The sequence below is a fragment of the Panthera leo genome, chromosome B1 (assembly GCF_018350215.1).
Source record: "Panthera leo isolate Ple1 chromosome B1, P.leo_Ple1_pat1.1, whole genome shotgun sequence".
In the NCBI taxonomy this organism is placed as follows: Eukaryota; Metazoa; Chordata; class Mammalia; order Carnivora; family Felidae; genus Panthera; species Panthera leo.
This window is the reverse complement of record NC_056682.1, coordinates 51,310,963-51,333,583: the sequence shown is the minus strand read 5'-3', so window position 1 is coordinate 51,333,583 and position 22,621 is coordinate 51,310,963. Positions and strand designations below refer to the sequence as shown.

Genomic DNA, 22,621 nt, shown 5'->3' with positions numbered 1-22,621 from the left:
GTATATTATTTTTTTTTAGTGTATCACTTAGTTCTCTAATTTTCCCCTCATACTCCTGGATTTTTTTATCTCTCTTTCTTTCAGCTTCCTCTTTCTCCATAACTTTATCTTCTAGTTCACCTATTCTCTCCTCTGCCTCTTCAAGCCGAGCCATCGTGGTTTCCATTTTGTTTTGCATTTCGTTTAAAGCGTTTTTCAACTCCTCGTGACTGTTCCTTAGTCCCTCGATCTTTGTGGCAAGAGATTCTCTGCTGTCCTGTATACTGTTTTCAAGCCCAGCGATTAATTTTATGACTATTATTCTAAATTCACTTTCTGTTATATTATTTAAATCCTTTTTGATCAGTTCATTAGCTGTTGTTATTTCCTAGAGATTCTTCTGAGGGGAATTCTTCCGTTTGGTCATTTTGGAGAGTCCCTGGCGTGGTGAGGACCTGCAGTGCACTTCCCCTGTGCTGTGGTGTATAACTGGAGTTAGTGGGCGGGGCCGCAGTCCGACCCGATGTCTGCCCCCAGCCCACTGCTGGGGCCACAGTCAGACTGGTGTGTGCCTTCTCTTCCCCTCTCCTAGGGGCAGGATTCACTGTGGGGTGGCGTGTCCCGTCTGGGCTACTTGCACACTGCCAGGCTTGTGTTGCTGGGGATCTGGCGTATTAGCTGGGGTGGGTAGGCAAGGTGCACGGGGGGTGGAGGGGCAGGCTTAGCTCGCTTCTCCTTAGGTGATCCACTTCAGGAGGAGCCCTGTGGCAGCGGGAGGGAGTCAGATCCGCTGCCGGAGGTTTGGCTCCGCAGAAGCACAGAGTTGGGTGTTTGCGTGGAGCGAGCAAGTTCCCTGGCAGGAACTGGCTCCCTTTGGGATTTTGGCTGGGGGATGGGCGGGGGAGATGGCGCTGGTGAGCGCCTTTGTTCCCCGCCAAGCTGAGCTCTGCCGTCCGGGGGCTCAGCAGCTCTCCCTCCCTTTGTCCTCCAGCCTTCCCGCTTTCCGAGCAGAGCTGTTAACTTATGACCTCCCAGACGCTAAGTCGCGCTTGCTGTCGGAACACAGTCTGTCCGGCCCCTCCGCTTTTGCCAGCCAGACTCGGGGGCTCTGCTTGGCAGGCGAGCCGCCCCTCCGCCCCGGCTCCCTCCCGCCAGTCCGTGGAGCGCGCACCGCCTCGCCGCCCTTCCTACCCTCTTCCGTGGGCCTCTAGTCTGCGCTTGACTCCGGAGACTCCCTTCTGCAGATATTATTTTTAAATCTTCTTATGAAGAGGAGATTATTTGATGAGGCTTTTAATCTCATTTACTTTTGTGAATCCAGCCTGGCCCCAGAATAATCAGTGACCTTATCCAAACAATATTAGTTTGTTTGAATAGCTGACAAAATTTCTAGGGAATGACCTTTATGTGTATATAAATATTCGATCTTCCCAAAAAACCAACAATGTAGGTATTGTCATCACCACTTTACACTCCAAGAAACTGAGTCTCAGAGAGATCATGTGATTCTTCTCAAGGTCATTCAACCTATAAGAGGCATATATAACATTTTCACTTGGATCTCTCAGGCTGTAGTTGATCTCTCCTTCAGCTTTAGTGGTATTTCTGTATTTCAGCAAAACATCTGCCCCATTCTCTGATCATCAGGTTGTGGGTAAAATAATGGTATGTTGTTTGTATGATTGTTTTCATAGGTAAACTTACAACTAGTTGAGGCATTATATCCACAGCATTTGTCAAAAGGTATAGGTCTGGAAAGAAAGCTATAGATTTCACCTGGAAAACCAAGTCTGATAGTTGGCTGTGGCTGCCCAAAGTCCTTTGTGGAGAAGAATTCTGAAGGTGCATCTGGGCTCAGCAGGAGAAAGCATGAAATCCACCAATAATTTCTGCTAGAGGCTGGGGAGAGTGAGGGTCAGGAGTGGCAGTAGAGTGAAAAGGCACGCCAATTATAATACATGCTCTAAGACCTTAAACAAAGGACATGTCTTTCTAAGTGAACTGCCCAGTTTAGTATTTTGCATAATGACTTTCAAGAAGACACTGAGGACATGCTAATGAAGCCCATGCATGACAAAACTGGGAAAGGGAAACAATATTCCAGATGTCAGAGTCTAAATTAAATTATTTTAACAAACTGAAGTGCAGGGCTAAAATAAACAGAACAAAAATCAACAACAAATGAATGTAAATTCTGATAACTAAGGTTAAGAAGATAATAATAAAGTGAGAGTATAAGAATATGAATGGAATCCCTGGCTTAAAGGTAGTTCATATGAACCTTTCATTGATCCTTTGGGCCAACATAATGACTTAGCTCTATTAACAAAAGGACATGATAAGGACTGAAGGACCTGCAAGTCCCATCAAACTCTTTCCTTGGATTAGTGCTATCCATAGAACTTTTCTGTGGTAATGCAAATGTTCTAAATCTGCACCATCCAATATGGTGGCCACTTAGATGCTTGTGGCTATTGAGTACTTGAAATGTAGATAGTGCAACTGAGGAACTAGATTTTTAATTATATTTAATTTTAATTAACTTTAAATGGCTACATGTGGTTGGTGGGTACCATGTTGGAGTGAAATCTTAAACAAATGACATTCATTGGTGAACCTGGGAAATCTAGTAGTGGTAGTCAACAGGTATAAATTAAGGTTTTAGAAGGGATATAGAAAGTTATTTAGCCTAGAAAAGATCATTTGAGGAGAGTTTATTTTGTCTTCAAATATCCTCAAGTATCTATCTCCTGAGGAAGAGGGTCAAACTTCCCTGGTAGCCCCAGAGGGAAGAACCAGAGCCAGTGATCTCAACATCAGGGGGAAGATTTCTTTCTGATATGTAAATGGATTTGTGGCACTTTCTAATAGTGAAAAAGTTGCCTCTGGTGTCCTCTGGTTTCTAACCTATAAAACAAGCAGCCATTTAAATAATCTATAAGACTCTTTCCCATTCTAAAATGCTGTGATTTTACATGCAAAACCATAGTAGTTAAAAATATTTTTACTTAATTAGCATGAACCTTAGAATAGAAATGTCTTTTTATATGAATTTTTGGAATTAATTGTAGAAGAAAGTTTACTTTCCCCATTTGTATCTTGAAGGTCTTACCAGGAAATAAATAGCACACTCAATCTGGATAATTAAGAGGCTCATATAAGGAATATTTACAAAGTAAACAGGGTTTAGGAGAACTCTAAATAGATAGTGTTGTGGGCCATATTCAACAACAGCATGGAGCAATTATCACCCATTCACAGCCAACCTGTGGGGACCTGCTGGGAAAACAAATGTCTTGACCTTAATCATCTCCCACCCTCAATCTCCTACAAGTGCCTCTGTGGGCCAGACCTAAATTAAAGCAAGAAAGCAAGGAAGTCTTTTGTTTGTTACATCCCATTCAGGACTCTCAGGACACGGAGAAAGATGGAGAAGGGTTATCTGGATCTGAATATAAAAACTATTCAGTACAAGCTGTCTTAGTCACATACTTATAGCTGCCTTAACAAAAATACTGTAGACCAGTCAGATTAAACAATAAACATTTCTCACAATTCTAGAGGCTGAGATGTCTAGGGTCAAAGTGCCAATAGATCTGGTGTCTGGCGAGGGCCCATTTCCAGGCTTGTATACAGCCACCTTCTTGCCACATCCTCACGTAGCCAAGAGAGTGAGCTCCTTTCTCTTTCTCTCCTTATAAGGGCACTAATCACAACATTAGGGCTCCACCTTCATGACTTAATCTAAACCTAATTACCTCCCAAAGGTTCCACCTCCTAATTCCATCCCATTGAGGGTTAGGGTTTCAGCTTATAAATTTGGGGGAGACACAAACATGCAATCTATAACACTGCCTTTTGTCTTTCAACATCCACACCCACCCTCATCTTTTGTCTGGGTAAAGAATTCATGTTCTCTACACACAAAATCCCATTAACACATTTATCATATGTCATACATAATTTCTTCATATAAGGTAGTGGGGTAAATGGAAGGGAAAGAGGACAATTAATGCACTAAAACATAACATGAGAACTAAGTTGATAACACAATTTCTTTCTTGTACCACCCATTTCATGATCTCCTTTCTCTATGCCAGCAAATCAGATGGGCAAAGTTCTCTGCCTGCTGGGTGATCCAAACCTACTCCTCTTGGGTCCAGGCATCCACATATAATCCATACTCTCACTGTTTCCCCTTGAAAGTTGAGATCCTCCATCTTGATTAATACAGAAACTTCCTTATACATCTATTGGTTCATCAACAAGAGGAGACAAAAATGTCCAGAGGAGCTTTTCTACTCCGTATTCAAAGGGAATCATGAACATTCTCTAATGGAAGCATTGACCCCTAGAGCACTAGAACTTTAAATCTACTGAGTCAAAAGTCTTGAGGATATGAATCAAAAATTTCTCCAGATTATTTAGTGCTATGATGAGACCAATTACTCCCCCTTCCATGTCTTGGTGCCGGGACCTATACATTCTGGCTCAAGGGGAGACAGTACCAAATACTGGATGCAGATCTAAGTCATACAACACATCCAAAAGACAACATCTCAACTTTATGGAAGGTTGCCACCCAGCTGATGTAGTAACCAAGGCTTCAGCAGGCCATTCCATAATTGTGTCAAGTCATCTGCTTCTGAGTGATGGGAAATGTGGCAATATCAGTGAATTCTATGAGAAGAAACTCATTCCACACTTCTTTCACTACAAAATATGTCTTCTGATTGGAGGAGTTGCTGTGGAGCATTATACCATAACTATGGATAAGACATCCTGTAACTCCACATAGGGAGTGGTTAAAGGAGCTCTATGAATAGTAATACAAACGAACATATGGAATATGTGCCCACCCTATGAGCACAAATCATAATCTCCTCCAATATAAAGTGTGCAAAATAATTAACATGCCACCAGGTGATTGGTTGGCCCCTTCCTCCCTTCCACACATGTACACTACCACAGATGATTAGGACCATACTGGGGTATTCTCCTTTGGCTACTCAGTACTAGGTGGGGAACCAGATCAGACTTAGTGAGTCTATGTTTCTGAATTCACGCAGAGCTTCCATTTCTACCTTGTGGCCATTTTGTTTGTGAGGTTGTTAAGCAAGCAGCCATGTGGTTGGGGATTCACAGGACTGACTCCAAAGTGGTTTCTCACAGGCATTTAGTCCCATTCATATTTGTGCCCAATCTAAGATTTATCCATATCATTTTCCTCTAGAACTCACTGTCATCTATCTTTCAATTTTCTTCTTTCCTATTTTCTTCCCATTAGCCACTGCTCATGAATCAATATAGATATGTATCTCCGGCTATCTCTCCTTCCATATGAAGTAGACGAACAAATGCACTGCTCAAATTTCTGCCCCTGGGAGAATTTTCTCACTTGTATCGTCCAGGGCAAAGCAAGTGATGTTGCAATGCAGCAACTGCTTCTGGCTACAGCCAGCCTACAGTAAAATCGATCTATAAACAAGACACACAATTTTCTCCTTCCTAGTCAGAGGAAACAGCCTATGAGGTCAAAGGTGTGGATTAAAGGTAAGGTAATGAATAAATTAAAGTAAGCATCATGTGATTCTGAGCCACCCATCTTGCAGTTTATTCATGCTTTCTAAATCTGCTCCGGAGCCCAATCTCATATATACAATTTCCACTTAACAATAAATTACTGCTGTGCACATTCAATTTTGTGATTCAGATAATCAGAGAGTACTTAGGGTTTGATAGATAGATAACTTGAGTTGCTTACTTCTCTACCTGGGCCTAGTAGCAAGTCAGGAGTTACTTTTCAATGCACACACATTGGACACAGCTATATTCTTCATGCCCTAGAGTCTTCACTGTGATTCTCCTACTAGGGTTTGCCAGAATTTCTATCCAACATCTCTGTTTGCCACAGATATGTTCAATACATTAAGGACTGCTGTTGGAAAGGTGACTGGTAGCTCAGCTTGGATCTTCTGAAGAGTCTTTTCTTGTTCTGGGTCCATCTCAAACCTGGTGAGTTATCCAGTACATAGTTCAAATCCCCCAAATGTGGTTATCTGTTGTTTCCCAAACCCAAAGAGGTCCACAAAATATTTTGTCTCTTTTTTCATGATGGGTAGTCCAAAATATAGTAACTTGTCTCTCATGCTCCAAATCACCAGATACTTAGAAACTTAACCAATGTGGCAGTCCTTGAACTTTCTGGGGTAAAATCTCTCACTGTCTAGGCTGTTTGTTCCTTCCTGCTTGCCAAATCCAATTCATCTAATGTCAACAGTGCAGTGAATCAGTTGATGTTCTGTGAGATGTCAAAATGATCAAGGCTTCTTTGGACTAAACATGACATCAAGTAGAATTGGCATGGCCTTGAGACAAGACAGCAAAGATACAGTGATGACCCTACTATGTGAAGGCAAACTGCTTCTGATGATCCTTACTTGTAGAGATAGAGAAGAAGTTTTTGTTGGGCAAATACCTGCATATTAGATGCCAGTGGCTACATTAACGTGTTCTGGTAAGTATGATATATCTACTGTACCACATCATTAAGTGTATAATAATCTACATTAATTTCCCAAGACCTATTTAGCTTTAATATCTGCCAAACGGGAACAAAATGGGATGTGCACTAATCTCAACCTCTGAATCATTTAACTTTGCTACTGGTGCCACTACTATTTTAAATTCCCTCACAGATATTTTTTCTTTACTGGGAGTGGATAAGTCTGGGGATCTTTATTCCATGAATCAGGGAACTAACATGCCATAGGGAGGCTACCAGGATAAGCATCAGGGTCTATCAGGAGGCAGAGGCAGAGGGAGAGGGGGGAAATGTGGACTAGAGTCTTTATTGTGGTTCCCAAGGGAAGGAATGGGTGAAGCAGGGTAAGCCGACTTAGGGTTAGCTCATTTTAATAATTTTAGCTAGCTCTGGGGCACAGGAGCTGTCCCTAGTTGTCTGGTACCTGGTGACCCTGATTAGGGCAGGTAGACAGTGGTCTTCAGTGTGAGAGCCTGATAAAGTCAGTGAATGGGGTGTGAACTCTGGCTTGGTCAGTTTATATGTGGAAAAGTACCTCTAGGAGGAAGATTCCTCCCAGAGAGAAGCAGAGTGACAAAGGAGGCAGGAAGCCAAGGCAAGGTGGCTCAAGCATATTATAGTGTTGTCCAGACAAGGCATGTCTAACATATGCATGCAGGGAGATGTTAAAGCATCTCAGTTTACAGAAGCTAGGAACATAGTTAATGTTCCATAATTAACATAGTTAATATAAACATAGTTAATACACACTAGGCATACTGGGAGTGAGGAAAGAACTTCAAGCTTGTTATTCACACTTGCTAGACACACTGTGAGATAGACTTAGAATAACACTCCATCAGTCTTTATAAATCCCACCCTTCTCAGGACCATGGTGGCAGGTCTCCCAAAACGTCAGTTTATAGCCAGGAAGTAATAACTCCAAGGAGAGCCTGGGTTATTTCCACTTCTTGAATAAAGAGTCACTTTGGTAAAAGGCACCCATGTTCCTCTGGGGAAGGTTTAGGGCAAAATTCAAAGCATATACCTCCTGAAATGCTGCAAGATCCTTCCTCAAAAGGACCTGGTTTCCTTGCTTGTCATTTTTCATTATGGTCTGATATGAATGTAGAAAAAATTTGGTCTGAGTTTAACCCCGACTCATGATGTATCATTTGCATTTCACTTTTGCGTCATTCAGATCATTATTCAGTTCTTGGGGCATATGTCTGTGCCTAGTTTCCACTGCAAGGACACACCTCCTTTATGTGCCTCCTTCAAATGTCACTTTTCAAATTCCTTTGCTCCTTCTTTACCATCTTTCCATATGTCAGGACACCCCAGCATTTAATCCTCTGACCTCTTCTCTTCCTCTACATTCCTTTCCCAGATGATCTAAATTAGCTTCATGCCTCAAATGTCATCCATACACTGGTGACTCTTAAATTTCTCTTCCTTGGATCCCTCCTGGTTCCAAAACTGCACAGCAAACTACCCTCCCTCATATTTCCATGAGGATGACGAACTTCAAATTTTGAGTGGCCAAAATGGATTGATTCACTTATGTCTCCTCTGTCTACTCATTCACAAGCAAATAACAGCACCTTTCCTCTAGCTGCTCGGCCTAGACAAAAAAAAAAGAGAAACTTAAAAATTCTCCAATGACCATCAATTATTAAATAGAATGAACAAACAAGTCCCATTAACATGTCCTTCGAAGGTTCTGCATGATCTGGCTCTTCCTACCTCTCAGATACCTCTCTTCAATACTCTTTCTCGTTCACACTATCCCAGCTCTACAGGCCTGTCCATTTCTCAAACACTACAAATTCCTCCCTTGGGAGGAAGGAATTTACACCTTCTGGCCCTTCTGTTTGGAAAGGTTTTCCCTCAGACAACCAAAATGGGGATGTTGAGACTGATTAGGCATATCTACTCCACTTATGTATTTTTCTTTTTAATAACAATTTTTTAAGTTAATTTATTTATTTTGATAGAGAGAGCATGTGGGGGGAGAGGCCAAGAGAGAGGAAGAGAGAGGATCCCAAGCAGGCTCCGTGCTGTCAGCACAGAGCCTGATGCTTCACTGACTGATCCACCCAGGCACCCCAATAATTTTTTAATTGAAGTATAGTTGACACACAATGTTACATTAGTTTCAAGTGTAAAACACAGTGATTCCACATCTCTATACATTATGCAATGCTCACCACAAATGTAGCCACCATCTGTCACCATACAACACTATTACAATACCATTGACTGCATTGCCTATGCCTGTACCTTTCATCCCCATGATTTATTCTTTCCATAAATGGAAGCCTCTCACTCCCTTTCACCCATTTTGGTCATCCCTGTATCCCCTCCCCCTCTGGCAACTGCCATTGTGTTCTCTGTATTTATAGGTCTGTTTCTGCTTTTTGTTTCTTTATTAGTTTTTTTTATATTCCACATATGAGTGAAATCATCAGGTATTTGTATTTATCTTAGCATAATACTTATTTAACTTAGCCTAATACCTTCTAGGTTTGTCCATGTGTTGCAAATGATAAGCTCTCATCATTTTTTATGGCCACATAATATTCCAATGTGTATGTAGGTGTGTGTGTGTGTGCGTGTGTGTAGGCATCAATCACATTCTCCTTATTCATTCATCTATTGATGGATGCTTAGATTGCTTCTGTATCTTGGCCATTATAAATAATGCTGTGATAAACACAGAGGTATATATATCTTTTTTGAACTAGTGTTCTCATTTTCTTTGGGTATGGGTAAATACCCAGGAGTGGAATTATCAGATCACATGAAATTTCTATTTTTAATTTTTCCACAATGGCTTAGGGCACAGAGGAAATCCAAGAGGGAAAATAAATATGCTAAACCCATGGGGAACAATGTATTTCTTAATCTGTCTCCTGCCCCAAAGCTCTGCCCTCCTCCCTTGTGTTTATATTTCTTCTTTGCATCAGTTAACTTGTCTCTCCACCCCACAGAGGCCTTCCCTGACCAATGTAACCAAAACCCCTCTGTGTGTAACTTCACAGCCCCTAGATACAGCTTATCCTGTTTATCATCTTCATATCATTTGTCAGGACCTGTGATTATCTGATTTGTTCATGTGATGACATTGCTTAGGTCCCCCACCCTTTGTCTTGGGTATAAAGACTCTTAAGGGCAAGAATTGCACATGTCTAATTAGAATAGTACCTTTTGTGATGGCTGTAACAGAACAGGCGTGTGGAAAACAGCTATTATCACTGAAGTTGAAAGGAGCCAGAAGTGCACATGGTTCCTGAAAATTTCAATCATATTCTCCATTTAGGGGAAAGGAATTTTGAGGGTTTTGTCTTACAATACTTAGAAATATCCTACCTAAAAGTAAAAGAGAGATGAGACATGAGGCATTTTGTATTGGATTGTAAACTTTTATTAGAACAAGCATTTCTCATAGCTGTAAGCAAAGTGTTTGAATTCGTCAAGCCAACTCACATCTTTTCTCTGCCATGGGAGGGCAGAAAAGGAGAGAAAGCCCCTTACACATACAGGATCAGAAGAGCAAAGTATTGCAGTGAATGATTCATTGAGGCTATAAATGTTTGCAGATGTTAAGGCACTGGAGGGCAGAGGGCAGGTAAGGTGGGAAAGGGCACAGATAAAGGGTGTCCGATGTGCCTCATCCTGTCCGACAATCTCCCAGCTTCCTTCCCCAGCTTCTGTGGCAGGCATCCTGGCCCAAGCAGGGGAAACACAGCATACTCATTATCCTCATTCAGACCCCAATAGGTCACAGTTCTAGTCCCACCATAATTTATCAGAAGATAAACTGCATGTTCTCAACTTGCCATTCATTGCACTTCATGTAAATTACACCTCATTAAACCAGATTTTTATGAATGCCTTTGTGCTCTGTGTATTTTGAAAAGCCGCTGACCTGAACCACAAAAGAATTGCCCAATTTGTTGAAAGCATTTTTGCTGTGACCTCAAGTGCTGACCACATGGGGAGAAATTACTTTTTAATACCCAGTGGACAGGACACGCCAGTGCCCCCCAGGCCGCAGTACCCGTCAGGGTTCTTGCTCAGGTACTGCTGGTGGTAATCCTCCGCATAGTAGAAAGTTTGTCCCTCCCGGATGTCGGTCGTGATCGGGCCATAGCCATGCTCTGAAAGAACCTGTAGAAAGAAAGGCACCATGAGGACCGGATGCTGGGCAGAGAGGGTCCCAAGGAGGGATGGGAGGCTGGGCTGTGAGGGAGGCAGGCACATGTGGCTTTGGGGTGTGCAGTGGGTCCTTGCAGGCCTGGGACCTGTGGCTTCCCAGCTGGGTTATTCTGGGCACGCTCTCACTAGCCTGTGCCTCAGGTGACTGGGGTTTGAAATCTGGTTTCCTGACTCTAATTTGTGCACTCTACCCATCCCACCACTGCTGCCCCTGGTACATGCTAGGAGCCCTGGTTTGGAACCTGTGGGTCTATGTGAAAGGGACCCCAGTGCTTCTCAGGGTAAACAGCAGGGACATAGGGCTCTCTGGCTGCCCTGGGAAGAATGGGCATCCCTGAGGGCGGTAAAGCAGGGCTGCGGTTGGAGGGGATGAAAGGGCAGGGGCAGGATGAGGCGGGGAGGGCTACAGCCCATCTCAGTGCTGTCCCCTCTGCTGCCAGTTCTGAACAGGCCCCCTGCCCACTCACAGGCTGGACAGAGGAACCTTGACTTGCTGGGTTCTAGGGAGCACGGACCCTGCCAGGATGCCTTGGAGAGCATGGGCTCATGTGGGTCTCCAGACCCAGGAACCAGGGAGTGAGGTCAAGGGAGGACGTGGCCTGAGGGCCTGTGTCAGCTCATCCTCGCCCTCTGTGACCTACTTGAAGGCCTGGTGGCATCTGCTGCCAGGGAAAGAAACAGACACATAAACACAAGTGGGGGAGGAGAGCAGAGCTATTTGGGGCAGGAGACAGATTAAGAAATAGACATTGTTCCCCATGGATCTTAGCCTGTTTCCTTTCCCTTTTGGATTTCAGCTGTGCCCTGATTCTTTCTTGTTACAGGCTGCTTGGAGCATTTGGGCACAACGTTACAGAGACTCGACCCCCGGGTTTGCGAACTCCATTTGGTACAGAAGTGCAAGGCACAGCCCCGACTCGTGTTTCCAGGAGGGAAGTGACCAGTCTCTGGTCAAATGGACTGTTGGTCCATTTGAAATGAAGTCCTTCCCTCTGCAGAGCAGGGGGAATCCAGTATTAATCCAGCACAATTCACTGCTGCACTATTTCCCTAAGAACTTTCCCCTTCCTCCTGCATCTCCATCCAGCCTTCTGAGCCAGAATGAGGCAGACTGAGGATCTGATGCCAAACGGGCCCAGGATGGTAAGGAACAGGATCCTTGCCAAGGCGGGCGGGTTGGACCCCACAGCTTGGAAACAGCCAGTTTCCTTACAGGGGTTAGAAATGAGAACAAGGAGCCATTCCTACTTCAGTTTTGACAATTTTTTGTAAACGAGCAATTATCGAGGGCTTACCATATGCCACACTCTGTGCAAAGACTTCACAGTGTTAATTTTAGCCTCACAACAGCCATATGAAGGAAGTACTATTATTATCATCCGTATTTAAAAGTGCGTGTCAGATATCGTGTCTTGATCCCTGACAGTCTCAGCTCGCCCTAATACCGCACAGGCTGGAAGCTTGGAAAATACACTTCCCAGATTCTATTGCCAACAGCACGCCAGTTTAGAGTCCACCAATGAGAGAAGCACACGTGAAATTTGGCAGGCTTAGGAGAAGCCATTATTTGGAAGGTGCAGCCGTGAATGTCTCCAAAGATCAGACTGGAGACTCCACCAGCTCTTCCTGACAATCACTGACAGTCATGCTTCAGGCAAAGTCATTAGCAGTGATCCCCAGCAATTTCTGTAACTTCTTGGTATCCTGAAATGCAGTGGTGCTTTTCCCCAATCCTCACTCAAACAGCCTTTCTAATGAGTCTGGAAGCATCAAAACCCCTTTGATGCTTAAAATCCACCTTCCTGCTTGAAATACCTTGAACACTCTATTTCCGTGACCGAACTCCAGCTAACACAGCAATTGGTTCCAGGAACCAAAGCCTCAGTGAGAATGACAGTCTGGAATGGTTAACTGTCCTGGTTAGAGTTAGAGTTAGAAATGACATCACTGTCAATAGGAAATGGGTCAGTGCCCAGGGGGGTATGTACTGGACATTTGCTAAAATTACTGCTAGTATTTGCCTGTGAGGTAAGTGCCCACTTCAGGACATGGGGTGGCTGTGGTTGTGGACTGTTCTGGGGAAGACGGTAAGCAAGAGGCCTGTGGAGTATCCTGGCTGCTTTAGGCAGTACTCGAGAACTTGTGGAAAGGACAGGATGTAAGGTCATGACTTGACCTTCCTGGTGCAACTTGAGAGGCACAGAGCTTCTAGGACTGGTTTCACATGATCTCTGTCTCTTGTAGCTGGATTCAAATACCAAATAAAAGGGCTCCAGATTTATAAGTGGAGTTGACACCCTCACTGGTCAGGAGCCCAGAAATCATGTGCACACATGATTGCTCTCAGAGAGCTCATCCACTCACAAGAGACGCTCCCCTCTGGTTCTCACCTGAGCTAACGCATGAGTCCTGACATGAGTCTTTCATATGCTGATGTGACCACATATTTTGACTTTCCTGGCTGTGGCCACCCTGCACAGGAGCTTGCCTGCTGTTGAGCTCCTCTGCCCCCTTCCCTCAGGGCTAGGACCCAGCCCCCAGGTCTCCCAGGGTCTCCACTCACTCGCCTCATCCCCCTCCAGGCCCTGTCCTCTCTGAAGGTGACCTCCTCCCACACTACTCGCCCTATTTCTCTTTCATAAAAGGCTGTCCTCCGAGGCCCCAGAGCCCACAGCCACTGTCTCCAGAAGCCTATTTACCAAGGCGGAGAGGACTGTGCCAGTGAGCACTACTGCCCAGGCTCCCTCCTCCTCTCCACACCAGCTCCCACCGACCCCTGCCCACGGACCACCCCAGAGGGCCAGCATCCCTTCTGGGGGAGCAGTGGGAAGGTGACTGTAGGGGCCCAGGCAGCAGTACCAGGCCTCTGCCACAAGATGGCAGACACTTCACTTTTATTTGAGAGGAAGACACTAAAATAAACAGTGAGGAAAACCCATAGAAGACAGCTCCAAGCTGTCCTCCTGCACTTGCTGTCCTCCTGCACAAGCTGGGACGTTCTGGTCAGTTCTCATTGGGCTGGGAGATGCATACTGGCATCACTGGGCCTGGGGTCAACATCGTCCCATCCACGCTGGGGTGGCCAGCCTCAAGGCTGAGGCCGTCCCTGAGCACAGGGCTGTGGCTGTCCTCAACCCTCGTTCTAAAACTGGGGAGGGAGGACAAACACATGAGAAAGAAACTGTATGTAAAAGAAAAGGGAAGAGGAAAACAGAAATCCTAACTAGTATCTGCTTTTCCTCCTCCCCCACGTCCCCTGCCTCTGCTTTCTCACACACATGGCTTCAGGAGCAGATCACTGTCCTCAGCCCTTCCAGGCCCATCTCCTGGAGAGGTTTTGCCGGACACACACAGCTGGAGGCAGTGCTGGGGATTCTGGGGCCCGTTTGTTTCAGACCTGGTTGGGGCCAGTCAGCTGTGCCAACCCTCATCACTCTTTTGTTCCAGCCCTTCCACTGTACTAGTTGAGCTACAGGGTTAAAGAGAACAGGACTCAGGACTGGGATTGATTATTGACCCAGAAGCCAGGAGAGCACATGCTGGTAATGGCACCTCCTTAAACCATGAAGTGAAGCCTCCCCAAACCCTTAGGAGAACCCAATGGCCCTACCGTGCCGGATTTCACTCCACATCCTAGGGCTCACATCCCTGGTCCTTTCCTAACTCTTTCTTTTTCCTTCCTCTCTGAAAACTCTTTTTGTGGGTCATATAGAACTTTATACGTTTCCTGAACATTCCATTCCCTTGCACACAACCTCCTTGGAATGCTCTTTCTTGTCTTCCAGATCAGGTGAGCTGCTACCCATCTCTCAGCATGGAGATCAAATGCCCCCACCTCTATAAAACCTTTCCTGAATCTATAAGGCAGGAGTTACTCCAACGTCTAGGCTCCCACAAAAGGGCTATCCTTTTTGGTACTTATGACATTGCATTCTAATTGTGCTTTGTTTCTCTAAGCCACTTCCATTCCCTTCTCACAATACACATACAGATCCATGTGCTCCTTGAGGGTATGGACTTTCGTTTCTCGACCTCATCTCAGTGATTAATGAGTCTTGGGGATTCACTTCACCTTAGGGGCTTCCACTTGGGTCCCTGCTGCTGCTTCAAGCCAAAGCACATCCTTGGGGACCTCAGGGAGTTTGGGGAGCAGGGTGCTTAGGCTCTCACTTTCCTTGTCAAAGACCCTTGGCCAATTCCATAGGTAGGATTATTCTTTAGACTGTTTCAGTGGCCATGTCCATACAGGGGGGACCAATCATCTTGCATAGAAGGATGACCTCAGCATCTCTGATAGCTCTTGAAAAAGCCTGTTAGCTCTTCTGGGGAGGGGGTGAGTGGGGTGATGGTGGGGGGTTTGGAGGAGCAGGAGGAAGTGAAAGATGAAGACCAGGTTACAGATGATCCTTCTAGCCTCCAAAGTTCACTGGTCAATTTGGGCCATGTGCAAGAAGTGTAGGTGCTGGTGGGGTGAACCTCAGTCTTTTCCTAAATCAGGTGGTCTATTCAGTAGTGGGGGTGTCATTAAGTAATTTGTTATGAATAATGGCTAATGTATCAATGTTTATTTTTTAAAATAACATTTATTTACTTATTTTTGAGAGAGAGAGCAGGGGAGGGACAGAGAGAAGGAGACAGAGAGTCCCAAACAGGCTCTGTACTGTGAACACAGAGCCCAAAACAGGACTTGAACTCACGAACCATGAGACCATGACCTGAGCTGAAACCAAGAGTCAGACACTTAACCAACTAACTACAGACGCCCCTGTATCAATGTTTCTGTGTAACTTACTTTTCCTCAGTGAATTAGGACAGATAGAGGGCTATCTCAATCCAAGCATCACTGCGGCTCTCTTGCCTGCTACTGTGGAAGGGACGGGAGTGTCAGGAGAGCTAAACTGGGGCAGCACATAATCCACAACCTCTGTGGTCTCTTCCAGGGTCTATAAGGGGGGCCCATGCTGATGATGTAGCATTCCTGATTATAGAAATGATGAATCACATCACCTGCAAAGTTTTCTGGTAGCTTCCAAAAAGGAGTCTGTACTCATGAAAGTGGGTTGTCCATAGGAAAATCATGGGGCAGATAAAGAGTTGAAAGTAAGTGCAGCAAATGCTCTAGCCTGAAGCATAGAAATCCTGACAGGTTGAATCCCTGAGGGGCCCCCAGGCTAGGGGGCCCTGCCTCCAGCCCCAGGCTGATGCCATCCCAGAAGACTGCGGTCTTCCTTCAGGCTCTACAGAGCCGCCCTGTGGTATGGGGAATGAGTGCAGGTAATCAAGGACTTGCCTGGTCAAAGTAACTGCCAGGTTGGCTCAAAACTTCACTATGGTTTCAGATCTCACATTTAGGTCTTTCATCCATTTTGGGTTTATTTTTGTGCATGGTGTTAGAAAGTGGCCCAGTTTCATAAGGGGTTAATATCCAAAATATATAAAGAACTTATGTAACTCACCAAAACCCTCCTAAATAATCAAATTAAAAATAGGCAGAAGACAAGAAGACATTTCTCCAGAGAAGACATCCAGATGGCCAACAGACACATGAGAAGATGCTCAACATCACTAATCATTAGGAAATTCAAATCAGAACCAATGAGATGTCTCCTTATATTTGTCAGAATGGCTAAAATAAAAAAGACAAGAAATAACAAATGTTGACGAGGAACCCTTGTGCACTATTGGTGGGAATGCAAACTGGTGTAGCCACTGTGGAAAACAGTATGGAAGTTCCTCAAAAAATTAAAAGTATAAATACTATATGATCCAATAATTCAAAGAAAATGAAACACTAAATCGAAAAGATATACGCATCCCTATATTTATTGCAGCATTATTTACAACAATAAAAATATGGAAGCAACCTAAAAGTGTCCATCAATAGATGAATGGGTAAGGAAGATGTGGTACACACACATGTATGTATATACAGTGGAGTATTATGCAGCCATAAAAAATGATGAGATCATGCCATTTGTAACAACATTGATGGACCTGGAAGATATTATGCTAAGTGAAATAAGTCATAGAAAGAGAAATATCATATGATTTCATTCATATGTGGAATCTAAGAAAAACAAATGAATAAACAGAAAGCAGAATGAGACCTATAAACACGGAACAAATTGAAGATTGCCAGAGAGGAGGAGGATGGGGAGTCAGGGAAAAATAGGTGAAGGGGTGTGAGAGATACAGGCTTCCAGCTACGGAATGAGGAAGTCACAGGAATAAAAGGTACAGTTAAGGAATACAGTGAATGAAATCATGATGCATTGTATAGTAATAGATGGTAGATTCATTTGTGATCAGCACAGCATAATGTATAAACTTATTGAATCACTATGTTGTACATCTGAAACTAATGTAATATTGAGTGTCCTCTATACTCATTTAATAAAGTTTAAACTCCATGATTACACTGCCAGGAAATCCACTCTCTGGCTGGTCAAACCTCAGGGCTCCACTAGTCCTTGCCTTCTCCAGGCTCCAGGGCTTGGTCTCTCACTGCCACATGGAAAGCCAAGACCTGCATGCCCCCTCGACTGGGTTCCTCAACCAAGACCAGCACCAGAAGAAGAAATGATCAGGCCTGACCCTCCGTATGCCTCATTTTTCTGTTGCCTACTCTTATTGGCTCCAATATAATTAACCAAAGCCTCTTGTTTGTGGCATTTTTTTTCTTGCTGATTTTTTGGAGGGAAGTAAGTGAGACCTATCTAAAATAACCTACATCAGTGTGACATCTTGATCAGGAAATCTCTGGAAGGTCACCTAATAAAATTGATCGTTCATGCTTTTCTCACAGATTCTGACTTCACCCTTTTCTTAGATGACCCCACAAATTCTTCTATGCCTTTATTCTCATATCATGTTCTTCCCAGAAGGAGCTTTGCTATCTGTAAAGTGGGCACAATACCTAGCTCACAGCTCTTATGAGGATCCCAGAAAAGGGACACAAAGTGCATGGCACTCTGGCATATTTTAACCACATGGCAGTACTGGCTTCCTTTGCTATCAGCTCCCATGCACACTGCAAGAAGGCTGGCCCACCCATCCTCCTCTCCTAAAATAGGCCTCCACGTACACCCACCATGCACTCCCTACTTCTACAGCTGTGCAGCTGAGCTCTGTGGGGCAAGGAAAAGATGTGGTCATCAATAAGCTGTGGCAGAGCTCCCCTCCATCCCCAACAGGTGTCTCCAGTTCCCACCATTCCTGCCAAGCACAAGTACCCGAGGAAGTCACTGGGCCACTCCCTTACAGATGTTCTGCCCACAGGAGCACCCTGGACCCAACCCATCTTTCCAGAACTACCAACAGGAAGCCTTTCTTTTAATAAAGTTAATGAACAAGTGGCCGCTCTGCTTACTGCAACCTGCTAACAAGCTTATTATTAGCTTCACCAAGGTTTCCTGAGTCTCCAGGTATACTCAACATATTGCATGGAAATGACTCTTACACCACCCTGAAAAAGCACAGTCTGGCGGTCACGGCAACACAGTCTATGATGGAGCATCAACAGATCAGGTTAGGAGTGCAACAGGGCAGAGAGGCCAGCACTAATCCCAAGCCCTTGCATTTGTCCCGAGTTGCAGATTCTCCAAGGGGCTTCCTCACACACTCTAGTCTAAGTGAGGCTTTCATTAACTGTAAAAGGGAGGAATTATTCTTCTTATTTCTCAGTGCAGGACAGTGAAGCCCAGGGAAAGAGGAGGCTTGTCTCAAGCCACTTGCCAGTAAGCCTGCAGAGATAGGATTAGAACCCCTGTTTCCTGATCATTTCCATTATTACAATAAGGCACACTGTCCCAGGTGGTCAGATAAAGATGTACCTTTCCCTTAGAGAGGGATGTTTATTATTTCAAAATTTCCAAAAGAGTTCTAACTATGAATCATCCTATATTTGGATCATACTCTCTCTCTACCCTGCTCACATCCCTGGAACTCAAAATGTGTGATGTAGATTTCTCAGGCCATCTCATTGACTTTTGTTTTTTAAGTCATGGTAAAACACACATAACTTCAAATTTTCCACCTTAACCATTTTTAAGTACAGTCACATTGTTGTGCAACTAATCTCTAGAACTCTTCATCTTACAAAACTAAAACTCATTACCCGTGAAATAATACCTGTCTGTTCCTCCCATCCCTTTGCCTCTGGCAACCCCATTCTACTTTCTGTCTCTATGAATCTGATTACTCTAGGTACCTCACGTAAGTGGAATCACATAGTATTTGCCTTTTTGTGTCTGGCTTATTTCCCTCAGCATAATGTCCCCAAGGTTCATCCATATTGTAGCCTGTGTGTCAGAACTTCTTTCCTTTTTAAGGCCTGAATGACACTCATTATATGTATAGACCACATTCTGTTTATTCATTCATCAGTGGAACTTAGGTTGTTTCCCATTGTTTTGTTAGCTGTCAAATAATTATTTTGCTGCATAACAAGCACATCCCACAACAGTTACTTAAATATTTCCTGGCCTGCTTGTATCAATAGCCTCCTGTTATGATGTTAAACCCCTCAAAGAAGGGCCAAAGGAGAACAACAGTGAAAAGACTTGCTCCAAACATGTGGTTCGGTTATTCTTTTTCTTGTCCTACCTCAGCTGATCCCATGTACTAATGGCTGTGTGATAAAGATGGAAAACTAACACAGAGTGGTCATCTAAGGTCACCTAACAGAGAGCTGGGGTTGCCTGCCTCTCATCTACTCAGACAGACAGATGCCCTCCCAATAGCAAATTCCACAAACTTCCCAAGCACTATCTGATTCCAAGAGATGACAGAAAACCTACTCAAAGTGTCAAGGAAGGCAGAGTTTGTGTTTTAAGTACCAGGCTCTGTATCGATTTGTAATGTATGTCAGAGGAGAGGTTTGCAGGGCCCCTCTAATGGGGCAGTTATGAGCTCTAGGGGGCTTTTTCTCTCATTTTCTCATCTCATCATGCCAGCAACCCTGAAGGGGCAGGGAGATCTTTATTCTGACTTTACCCACAAGTAAATCCAAAGAAGTTAAACACCATGCTCAATTTCATGTGCCCAGAGTGTTAGTTGTGAGTCTGGGACAAGAACACAGGTCTGTCTGGCTCTGGATTCCATCCCCCTTCCCACATACACTCTGTGCCCAGAATTTGGGAATGTAGGATAAGTGAGACCCCAGAGGGCTGAGTCTGTAGCATGTTTGAGGCAGAAACAGTCAATATGAACCCACCAAGAACCTCGTATTAGAATCCTACACAGCAGGGCAGGGAGGGAGGAGAGTGCATTGGATCTAGAGACTCTAACACATGTGTGTATGTGCACATGTATGTGGGAGAGGTGTGTGGGTACACGCTTATGCATGTGTATATAAGTGCACATAGGATGCTCTGTGGTATACATTCAACCTATAGACACCTTTCACTTTTTAGAAAATGTACCACTGTAAAAAACCTTGAATCTGTAGTAGTAAGCGGTTCTTACATCTTAAGGGGTCACAGATTCACATGAGAATCCAATAAACACTATGGACACTCTTTCCACATAAACTCACAATCAAATATTTGCTTATAATCTCAAAGGATTCTATGACTCTCTGGAGTCTACCAAACAGCCCCACATTCAGAAGCTTCAGATGGGGCCACCAAGTCCAGAGTCATCATGGTAACCGCCCATTCCCCATCCATACGGTTCTAGAAACATGCAGGTCTGCATCCAATCAGCAAGGAACATTTTCAAGACAGATGTCCTTAATTTCAATCATAGTTTGAAGGCCCATTGAGAAATGGCTGTATCACTGATGAGAAAGTCACCAGGAAAGGAGGAAGGTAACTGCAGTTCAATCCTTATTTGATTCATATTTTTTAAAGACTTAACTAAGTCTGATCCAAGCAAACACAGAAGACCTGGATTCTATTCCTCACTCTGCCCTCTAGTGGCAGCAGGGAGCATATATGAGGCATAGCCTCCTTGGTTCCTGCTTTCTCCTTCTGAACTGAGAGACCCCTTCAGTTCTTTCCAGACCTAATTCCATCAAATCCCTCGCTATGTTTCCATCCTGTGCGCACACACACATGCACAGTCACACACCCCGTGCAGGCTTAACAAGCTCAGCCAATGCCAATGCCCAAGTCAGCAGTTTTATTCCATTGGCAGCTTCTAGCTGACCAGATTGCCATCAATCAAAACTTCTGGGAAGGGATGCAAAATGACTGGCATGGCTTTTAAATAAAACCTCTAGAAAGAAAAATACCATCTATTCCAAGCTGAGCAGAGATTCGTGTGTTTCCAGTTCGGGACAGCACAGAGCACGCACAAAACTGCAGGTGTGTGGGGAGGTTGCCCCTGCCCTTAGTGGTTTGGCCACAAGGAGGAGAGGGACAGGCTGCTCATGTCCCACACCACAGAGGACCCTGAAACAAGAGGGGCTCCAGGCTCTGGCACCTTGGACTCACCCCTGTGAGTCAATCAGTGGCTGTTATCACATGCAGGGGAGACGAGTCAGAGCTAGTGAAGGATCCCTGGGACAATGATGTGACACTGACGAGACAAGGCAAGTGCTCAGAGGGGCTGGAGGCTTCATGAGGTCCAGTCAGAGCTGCACTGACCCTTCCTATGAAACTAAGGAGGCAAAGTCGAAAAAAGGTGACATAATTAGATCTAATTTGGTGCGTTTAAAAAACCTGCTTATGCAAATGGTGGCCTCTGGATGGAATGAGGTTGGCCTTAGAACAGCTACAGCATTCCTGTGGTCTGTCTCCCCCCTGGACCCTGCAGTTGTATAGAACAGTTAATGGCTTTCATTATCTATCTCTCTGTGTCCCCCTCACCCTCGTGGTAAATCACAAGTGTCTTCTGACCAGCAAGGATATTTTTCTTGGTTTGCAACACAAAATGACAGAGCTACAAGATGAATTTTGTCTCTGCAGAGAAAGAGAAAAGAGAGAGAGCTCAGTTTGGCCAGGAAGGATTCAAAGCTTTATCCTTGCTCCTCAGAGTGTGAACAATGGGCCAGTGGCTTGTCAGAAATGCAAAATCTGGCCCCTTCCCCAGACCTACTGAATCAGAGTCCAAATTTTAAAATCATTTCCAAGTGATCCATGGTCATGTTAGAATTTGAGAAGCTGTGCTCTAGCAGACAAGCGTGGCAGACTGTATCAGTGGTCATCAACATCCCCTACCCTGCCTCTTGAAGTCAGATTGCCCACATGACTGGTCAGCAGGCTGTGAGCGGAAGGGACCTATGTCATTTCTGGGCAGAAACCATCCAGCATGAGATTTTTCCCTTCAGCCACAGTGGCCAGCAATGTTCCAGCTGGTGGTGGCTCCATCACCCCAGATCCTGGCGTGAGGACAATGACAATCTGAAGCAGAGTCCACACACTGAATATTGTATCTCCTCTATTACAGGTGCCTGGTTTTCCCTGTGTGGGGTATGATGCTGAGGGGTCATGGAAGGCAGGCACAGCTCCGTGTAGGCTGGTCACTTCTCTGCAAATACATTTTGAACTCTGTAATTCCACTTAAGAATCCAACTTCAGCAATCACTGTGGGGCACGTACTATGTCCCATGGACTCTGCAAGGCATTAGGCATATACAGGCAGCCTGGGGTGGCTCTCCCCAGGGCAGGGGAATGACAGGGTATGTGAGCAATCACAACACAAGTGCCTACTATGCAGCAGGCACCGCGATGTAGGAATGAAGAAGGCAAACCTCCCTGTGATGAGTTTGTGGTTTAGAGATGGAGTCATGTTATATGATGAGGATGTGACCACCTGAGGGTGTGGTGGGATGGCTAAAATGTGACAAAGTGAGAGCCACGCCCACATGCTGGGGACTGAAGAGGACCACCATCCATCATCAGGAGGTCAGATTCTGCCAGAACAGACAGGACATACATGCACAGGCAGAGGGAC

At 44.7% G+C, this 22,621-nt stretch overlaps 2 protein-coding genes across 12 annotated transcripts in view; one reads left to right on the top strand and one right to left on the bottom strand.

Moving 5' to 3' along the window:
* LOC122217666 (serine protease 52-like) overlaps window positions 1-11,925 on the top strand; it is an 88,428-nt gene extending 76,503 nt beyond the window's left edge. The window contains exon 5 of the mRNA XM_042934984.1: window positions 11,548-11,925. Coding sequence (XP_042790918.1) covers window positions 11,548-11,838 — 291 coding nt within the window. The 3' untranslated portion in view covers window positions 11,839-11,925. The remainder of the gene's footprint in view (window positions 1-11,547) is intronic.
* MSRA (methionine sulfoxide reductase A) overlaps window positions 9,913-22,621 on the bottom strand; it is a 455,502-nt gene continuing 442,793 nt past the window's right edge. For 10 of the 11 annotated variants that reach the window (XM_042934989.1, XM_042934998.1, XM_042934992.1 and 7 more), the window contains 2 exons: window positions 10,566-10,675; window positions 9,913-10,229 (listed from right to left, as the gene is read on the bottom strand). In XM_042934989.1, the coding sequence (XP_042790923.1) occupies window positions 9,932-10,229; window positions 10,566-10,675 (408 nt within the window). In that variant the 3' untranslated portion in view covers window positions 9,913-9,931. Of the gene's footprint in view, window positions 10,676-22,621 lie in introns of all 11 variants that reach the window. The other variant, XM_042934999.1, reaches the window with a different exon arrangement.